This window comes from Phocoena phocoena, chromosome 2, assembly GCF_963924675.1.
Source record: "Phocoena phocoena chromosome 2, mPhoPho1.1, whole genome shotgun sequence".
Lineage (NCBI taxonomy): Eukaryota > Metazoa > Chordata > Mammalia > Artiodactyla > Phocoenidae > Phocoena > Phocoena phocoena.
In genome coordinates this window covers 50,226,085-50,235,391 of record NC_089220.1, presented here as the reverse complement: position 1 = coordinate 50,235,391, position 9,307 = coordinate 50,226,085, and the positions used below count along the sequence as shown (strand labels likewise).

Sequence of the window (9,307 nt, the reverse complement as noted above, 5' to 3'; positions counted from 1 at the left end):
CCAATCCTGAGGAATTAATATGTTTTTGGAAGCATACCCAGCCAAAAGTCCTTGAACATAATTAGAATGCATCCCATATGCATTAATGGCTTCTTTTAGCATTTAAAAAAATTTTAAATCATGAGGGTTATACTCAACGTTCATATATCCATTCGGAAATTGATTGTTAGCAGGCATAGCTTGTCTAACAATAGGGAAAGCAAAAAATGGTTCAGAATATTGCTTTTCTTCCTTATTCATCTCTTCTTCCAATAAAAGTTTATTAAATTCAGGTTTTAGAGGAAATCGGAACTGACGAGAGGCTCCAAACAAGATAAGCTGCTAATTCTAAAGGAGGAGCCGAAGGAATAGTAGGACATGGCTCCTGATATGAAGGAGTGGTAGCATTGTTTTTATTTTCTTCCAATTTAGTCATCAAATCTTTCAACTTTGAAAGTATATCAGAAATCTCATTCTGTTGAGAAAGTGGCATCTCATTTTGTTTGCTAGCTTGCTCCCGATCTTTATCATCATCAGAAAAAGCCCCTTCATCACTGGAACCCGAAAAATCCTTTCCTGTCTCAGACAGAAGAGGAGGAGGCGGAGGAAGGTCCTCTATAGGAGACTCACGGAACAGAGTACGAAAAGCAGCAGAGTGATCGGGAGCAGAATTCGAACGCTGAGGGCGCGCCCCATTTTCACTTTCAGTCTCAGATTGTAATGATTCCAGGGCAAGGGAAATTAGATTACAGAGAGACCAGACACGAACAGATATAGGGTCTCCATACTGATGAGCTCTTCTTAATGCTCGCATAACCTGTTTCCAAACTTTTAAATTCAACTGGTTATGACCAGTAGGTTGAAACCAGTAACAATGTTTACGAATCTCCGCAAAAAATCCATCAAAAGATTCTTGTTTCATTTTCACTCCAGAACTCCGTAATAACTGTTTCAGGAGTCTAATGTATTGACATTCCACTGAGGGAGAATTCCCCATGACTCTACTCTTCCCGGAGGTTTCGCTTTTCTCTTTTAGCGTACAAAAATCCCCTTCGGTCCCGCGTGCCCTCGATGCTTACCTTCAGGTCCCTGTTCGGGCGCCAAATGTTGTAGTTTCTTATGTCAGGGCTGAAAGCAAGCTCATCACACGAGATGAATTGTGCAGAAACACAACAGTAGAGGGCTGCTGCTCTCTCAGCCAAAAACAGCGCCGTCTCGTCCTGCTGTGGTGACTTTTATTTAAGCATTATCTAAGTTTACATCTTAAGACTTGTTTTCTTAACAGTCCAGAAATACCAAAGCAGCCAGATATGCTTTTACTGATTATACAATAAACAATGGGCTTTCTTAAGAACATGCCGTGCTTCGTCCTTGAACGCAAAAGCAGCACAAGGACATTTCCTTGTGTTCCCATTATCCTGATTATACTGAAGACATTTCATGGATCAGTGCCCAAAGCACTCAGGACTGCTTGCAGTTCTGGCTTTTTCGCACGCACCCAGCTTGCCGGGGAGACTCATGGGTCACGTCTCCTTCCATGTCCTCAGTTATTTCTCTACATGTATATACATGTATTATATACATATATATTTAACGTCCTCTCTCCCTCTCTCTCTCTCTCTCTCTCTGGATAACTATCTCTGCTAGAGGTTGAATGGAAAAGGCAAACCCTCACAAAGCATTAATGTATTAACATATTGATTTAAGTCACAGCAGCATCAAGCCCATGGACCAGAAGTCCATCCATTGAGCCACTGCATAAGGTACACAGGTTGTTCCGCCCACACAACACAATCGCAAGTGGCACGAAATCAGTGGGTGGCAGGGTTGCGGAGAAGCCAAGGCACCTCCCTGCCCACTCAGACCTCAAGCATCCCTAACTGGCGACGCCGCCCCAGGCTCGGCTTCCCGGGCGGGCTTCGGCACGGCGCAGCCGCACTGGTGCCGCCTTCCCACCAATCTCGACCCTCGACGCGTTCCGTTCGTGCGTGGAGGAGCCGGGCGGGAGGAAAGGCCGCTCCGTGGGCAGGGGGCTGCATCGCGCAGAGCGGCTGGACCCAGCGACGGCGCGGATGGCGGACTCCCAGCTGTTCTGCGTGGCCGAGGAGCGCAGCGGCCACTGCGCAGTGGTGGACGGAAACTTCCTCTACGTGTGGGGGGGCTACGTGGTAAGGGGAAGAGGCGGGACGGGGCGGACTCGCGCCGGGAGCCCGCCCGGCTTCTCGGCCAGAGTGGCCGCCGAGCACCCGCCCACACCCGGCCCCTACGCGGGGGCCGGTCCGCGGACCAGGCCGGCGCGCCCGGTGCCCCCCGCGCCCCGCCCGGCCCTCCGCCATCGGCCGCTCTCCCGCCGCGCCAGGGCTTGACGCCGCGCCGCCGTTGCTTCCACTAGGAAACTAGCCTTCAAACCCCAGTCCGGGGCTCTTCCCACTCTCCAGTTCCCCCGGTCCTCGCAGCTGGCCGATAACCCGGCTTACCCAGCACTCAGTCGGTTACTGCGCGATTGATGATCATTTTTAACTGCTTGCGCAGACTCAAAAAAGCCCACCGAGGATGCCGTGCTATATTATTTTGTAAATATTTACTTATGCCCGCGGCGCGATCCGAAATATCGAAATCACTGAAACATTTAAGTGTTTCTAAGTAATTTTTAGTGGCATTCCTTTACCAAGGGGTAATTACGAAATTTTTTCGAGTCTCAAAACAGACTTGTATTAGCAACAATATACTTAGGAGTATTATGCTTTAAAATTCTCACTACAGTGGAGGTTTGAGTATGTGTATTTGTTTTGTCTCTATAATCGTAGGATAATAGAATCAAGGATTTTAAAGATGGAAAACAACCCCTTTAGTTTACAGATTAAAAAAAAGAAAAGCGAGCCATCTGGAGTTCTACTGGATGTAGAACCTACATTTTCCTGACTGACTCGATGCTATTATGTGACAGATGTAACATGACTGAATCGCTCACTGAAATAAAGAACATACTGTATATGTTAAATGATTCTCAGATCCAAGTTGGTTTTTGTTGTTGTTTTGTTTGTGTGTTTATTTTTAATTTGATTCAGTATCAGGATGAGAAAATCAGAGCTCACATTTGAGTGCCTACTATACGTGGCATGTGCTAGGAAATCTCATATCCCTAATCTTGTATAATCCTTACCGTATCTTGTAAGGTAAGTAATGTCCCCATTTTAAAAATAAGGAAGATGAATCAGTAAGTAAATAATTTGAATGACCGTTTGACCTCAAGGGCAGCAGATTCCAACATAGGTATATTGGATTTCCAAAGGCTATTTTTTCTATGATAAACATAAATTAGGTGACTATGCTCTCTTAAGGTCTAATATTTCCACCATTTGTTCTTGATGAAAAAGTAGTCTATATATAATGATGGTTTTTGCAGAAGAAATATTTTGATTGTTTTTGAGCTCTGCCACTTGAAGATGTACAGGTGTCAAACTTCATCTGCTATATTGGTTCTTAATATTGTAAAAGTTAAATGAAAAAAAAAATCTCACTTAAAATAGTAATCTGTAATATCTTATATCTTGTGACAGTATAGATTTCTGTTGAGCCCATAACTGAAATGTCTGAATTTTTTATATCTCATTTTAATCTTGAAAATTGTGTAATTGATAAGATTTCAGGTCTTCAGGTGGCAGTCAGTGAATACAAATACTTCCTACTACTGATTGATCCAATGAGTAAATGCTGTATGAGCCACCCTGGAAAGTACCACACAGATTTAGATCAAGTCTACTACTTTTTAAATTCCAGGGATTGTCAGCGCTTAAAATATGTCTAAGGCATAAGCGGAAGGAAAGGGAGAGTAGGAGGCAGAAAAGAAGACATGGCATATCGTGAGAAAAAATAGAATCCTTCCCACAATTGTTTTATTCAGATCCTTCTGAACAGCGAAAAGACCCTGGAATCTGGAGGTAATCCAGTAGTCAGCAGTTAAGAATAATGGTCAGATGATTCCAGATTGTATGTTCCAAGCACAATTTTCCTCCTCATTAACACAATGTGTGTTAAAATTGACAAATGTATATCCTAAAACTTGAATGGCTAACATATATCTGTCTAAATTACTTATTACCCTATCGTTGAGCATTTTCTAAAGGACTTTGTATCTGAAAACAGCCCTACCTCTAGAGGTAAGAGCAGCAAAGCTGAAAAAAGTAAGTGGTAAATTCTAATTGGTGCCAGAATATTCTCTCGCTCCTAGTTCTTCCATATCCTTTCCACATTACTGAAATTCATACAAACTTTAGTATTGCAACTAGGAGCATTTAAAACTTGTGAGTAGTTTTTTCCAAATTTTGGAGGAGAAGCACAGAGTTTTAGCATCCTTACAGATGATATGCTTTCTTTACTGTTTAATTGTATGAACAGTTTTATTTCCCTAACACAATTGATATTAATACATTTTGCCCTAAACTTTTCCTTATAGAAGCTAGCAGCTGAATCTGTTTAACTATATATTTCTGTTTTGAATAGGACTTAAAGGGAAGAAGAATCAATTTAGAAAATGTCTGAAAAGAATGAAGGTTTATACTACCAGATATTAAAACATATTATGATACTTTTAAATCAGTGGTCCTGATGCACGCTGAGAAAGCATGATGGAACGGAGAAGAAATAACATAAACAGCCAAGCATATAAGAGTATTTTGTATATAAAAGGTAGCATTTCAATTCTGGAAAAACAATTGCTTATTCAATAAATGGTCCTGGGACAGCTGGAGGAAAATGATAGTGGAGTTTTAGGATTGACAAATGTAGAGAAGTTAAGCTATATGATACCAAAGAAAATATGTGACTCTTGTAAAATCTTGAGTTGGGAAAAGAAAAACTGAATTGGGAAAAAACTATAAGGGAAAAGGATTGGTAGACCAAAATTTTTTTTAATGTAAGTGAAAATTGTTTAATCATCTTAGAGCAGTCAAGATCAAAGTTTTAAAAAAATTAAAATCTGTGCTTTTTAAACACCATAAAGTAAGAAGGCAAATGACAAACTGGGGGAGGTATTTGCAACATTTATGATAGACAAAGGTCCTGTAAAATTAAAAATGAATATTTCCCTTGAAAAATGAGCAATGGATATGCACAACAGTTTACAAAAGAAGAAATAAAAATAGAATATGAATCAAAGAAACCCAGCTGAAAATAATGAATTTTTTCTTTTCCAATTTGCAAATATTAAAAAGAATTTTTGAGAAGAGCATGGGGAAATGAATTACTCATGCACTGGTAACCTTTTCTGAAGAGAAATTTAGCAATGTGTATTCAAATCCTTAAGTGTGTATTTCTTTAACTTAATAGTTCACTTTATATATTCATAGATGGTGACACAGACCATCCATATTATGTGGAAGACATTTATTCTTTTTAGATGCCCAGCATTTGAACCCCCTTCCTCTTGTAGTGTTCCCCACTAAGCGAGTCTTGTTGGAGTATTTATTTTAGTTGTCTGAGTACCTCCTACCTACCTTCATAGAATGTATATTCTATAAAGAAGTGGGTTTTGTTCCCTATTGTGTCTCCAGTGTCCAGAATTGGGCATAGCTCATGGTAGGTGCCCCATATAAAAGAACCTGAGTGCCAGGTATTTTTCAGTTTCCCTTGCAGCTAGGTTGTGAGCAAGTAACTTGGATGCTGTTTGTTAGATGTATGTGTGCTAGATTTGGGTTCAGGAATAAACCTGTAAAAGTCAGGACCTGAAGAGGATTCTTAGCGAGCAGTAGAAGTTGTAGGAAGATAAGGTCCCTGGCAAAAGGCAGTGCTACAAGCTGCAGTGTGATGCTCACCAGTGGCTGGGGCAGTTCGTGCATCAGACTGGTTCTCTGGAAGGGTTTCAGGCCTTGCTCCTCTCTACATAGATCAGAGGCTGGTTCTCCAGCTTCCCTGATGATTCCGTGAGCTACCTAATATTACTTTCTTAAAGTTTTATTCTTTAATTTAAAAATTTGAAACGTATGTACAAAAGAGTATGTAAAGTAACTGTCGTGTTTAACTTCCAGATTAAAAAATCAGCTAGAATCAGTACCTTAGAAGCCCCCTGTTTATCCTTCACTGATTATATTTTTCCTCCCACCCTCACAGGGTACCACTATCTTGATTTCTTATTAATCACTATTTTCTTTATAGTTTTATCACACATGCATCTGTCTCTAAACAATATATTATTTGGTTTTTGAATCAGAGCATGTGTTTTCTTTCATGACTTAATTCTTTTAGTTAACATGATGCTTTTTAGATTCACACATTACTTGTATTCAGCTGGTGTGCACTTGCATGGCTCTACCTGTGTTTACTTGGTGTTTATTCTGTTTGGTTAGTTATTAAATATTTTGAAAATCATCCCTGGATGCATTCATCTGATGTGTGTCCTGTATAATATTCTATTGTGTGAATTTACGGCAATTTCCTTATCTATTCCACTATGGATGAATATTTGAATGCTTCAGGGTTTTTCTGGGTTGTAAGCAGTGCTACATTGAGCATTCTCGGTAATATATCTCCTGTTATACACGCAACAGGACATGTACACTCCTAGGGCGTATACCAAGGAATGGAATGCTGGGTTGCCTGGTGCACACATCTCCACATTTACTTGGGAATGTCAGTGTTGCCAAAATATTTGTTATCAATCTACACTACCACCAGCCCCCTCCTTGCTCCACATCCTTGACAACATTTGATGCCATCTGGCCTTAAAGTTTTTGCCAATCCAGTGAGTGTGGTTTTTGTTTACTTTCCATGATTACAGTGGAATGTATTTTCATAACCTTATGAACTATTTGTGTTTTCTCTTCTGTAAAAATGCTGGTTCCTGTCTTTTGCTCATTTGTCTATTGAGTTGTCTTTTACTGATTTATAGGAATACTTTAATTATATAGTTGTATGAGTTGAATATGCCTTCTTAGTTTGTAGCTTATCTTTGCACTTTCTTGGTGATTATCCTTTGTTCAACAGAAGTTTTAAATTTTAATGTAATTTCAGTCTTTTCCTTAACGCTTTGTGCTTTCTGCATCTTAAGAAATCTTTCCCATTATGGAGATCATAAAGTCTCCTGTATTGTCTTCTAAATGATTTTTGGTTTTGCCTTCCATGTTTAAATCTTTTTTTCTTAAATCTGAATTTTTTATTTGGTTGGTTTAAGGTAGGGATCCAATTTCATTATATTTTCAGTATGGATAACTAGTTGTTCTTGTGTCATATATTAAATAGTCCCCTCTTTCCCTACTAACATGCAAACTCAGTCTGTTACACATCAAGTTTCCATGTATGTGTGGTCTGTTTCTAAGTTCTTTATTCTGTGCAGTTTGTCTGTTTATTTATTCTTGTGACAGAACCTCAGTATCTAAATTACAGTGGCTTTACTAGAAGTCTAAATGTTGGGTGGTAAAAGCCCCATCCCCACCCTATCTTGTTCTTGTTCTTCAGGAATAGTTTGGTTATTTAGGGCCTTTTGTTCTTTTGTATGAATTTTCTTTACTATTTTTCAATAATTTGCCATCTTAACCAGGTGACTGTACAGTTCGGTGGCATTAATTACATTCACAATGTCGTGCAGTGTTACCACTCTCTAGTTCCAAAACTCTTCATTACTCCAAACAGAAACTCTCCCTCCTTCCTTACCCCAGTCCCTGCTAACTTCTAATCATTCTGTCTTTATGTATTTGCATTTTCCTAGATATTTCATATAAATGGAATCATACAATATTTGTCTTTTTGAGTCTGGCTTATTTTATTTAGCATAATATTTTCAAGGTTCGCTGTGTTGCAGTATCTATCAGAACTTCCTTCCTTTTTATGGTGAATACGATTACACTGTATGCATATACCACATTTTGTTTATCCGTTCATCTGTTGTTGGGACACTTGGGTTGTTGCCACCTTTTGTGTATCGTGAATAGTCTTGATATGAATATTGGCATACAAGTATCTGAGCCCCTATTTTTTATTCTTTTGGGTACCTAGGAGTGGGATTCCTGGGTCAAATGGTTAGTCTACATTCAACTTTTAGAACTGCTAAATTGTTTTCCACAGTGCTTCCTCATTTGTATAAACTTTAGAATCAGATTGTCAAATAAAGTACCATATTGAGATTTTATGTTACTGTACTCAATCTTAGATCATTTGAGGGTGATAAACATGTTATGAAATTGAGACTTCAAATCCAGGTGTATAGTATGTCTCTCTATGCCGGACTTTTTGATGTCTTTCAATAGAGTTTTATAGTATCTTCATAGGGATCTTGTATATCTTTTGTTGGGTTTATTCTTGGCTTCTTTGTATTTTTTATTGTTTTTTAAAAACTAAATTTCTTTAAAAAAATTAAATTTCTTGATTGTTGCTGGTGTTTTGAAATGCAGTTGACTTGAATACTTTTGTTTCTGGCAAGCTTTCTTATATTAATTTTCAAAATTCATCTGTTCATTATATTTTTATTTTCTATATAGAAGCATGTAATCTACAGATGATGACAGTTTTGTTTCTTGCATCCCAATCTTTATTCCTTTTTATCTCCTTTTCTTTACTACACTGGTGGACCTGAAGTACAGTGTTAAATAGAAGCCAATTTTTCTTGGTCCTAATCTCAGAGTGATTGTTTTCAACTATTAACTATTAAGTTTGATGATTGCTTTAGGGTTTTGCTTGTTTGTTTGTTTGTAGATGGCCTTTTTCAAATTAATGACATGCCCTTTTACCCGATTTTCAATTTATGAATGTTGAGTTTTCAAGAGTGATTTTTTTTTTTTTTTTTTTTGTTGGGGGTAGGAGTTTATTAATTTATTTATTTTTGCTGTGTTGGGTCTTCGTTTCTGTGCGAGGGCTTTCTCTAGTTGTGGCAAGCGGGGGCCACTCTTCATCGCGGTGCGCGGGCCTCTCATTATCGCGGCCTCTCTTGTTGAGGAGCACAGGCTCCAGATGCGCAGGCTCAGTAGTTGTGGCTCACGGGCCTAGTCGCTCCGTGGCATGTGGGATCATCCCAGACCAGGGCTCGAACCCGTGTCCCCTGCATTAGCAGGCAGATTCTCAACCACTGCGCCACCAGGGAAGCCCTCAAGAGTGATTTTTTTTGCATCATACTGAGATAATTGTTTTTTCTTCTTTGGTCTCTTAATATGATGACTTATATAAAAAATAAATAATATTTGTAATATTAAACCAATGTTCCATTCCTTGGATTAAGTACAAGTTAGTGTAATATATTACCCTTTTTATACATCACTGGATCCTATTTACTAATTACTTTTTTAGCAATTTTACATCTATGTTCAAAAGTGGATTGGGTAGTGTTCCTTCTTTTATATTC

At 38.9% G+C, this 9,307-nt stretch overlaps 1 protein-coding gene across 1 annotated transcript in view; it reads left to right on the top strand.

The window, feature by feature from the left end:
- The first annotated feature begins 2,051 nt into the window (after positions 1-2,051).
- KLHDC1 (kelch domain containing 1) overlaps positions 2,052-9,307 on the top strand; it is a 44,831-nt gene continuing 37,575 nt past the window's right edge. The window contains exon 1 of the mRNA XM_065872228.1: positions 2,052-2,147. Within this exon, the coding sequence (XP_065728300.1) occupies positions 2,052-2,147 (96 nt within the window). The remainder of the gene's footprint in view (positions 2,148-9,307) is intronic.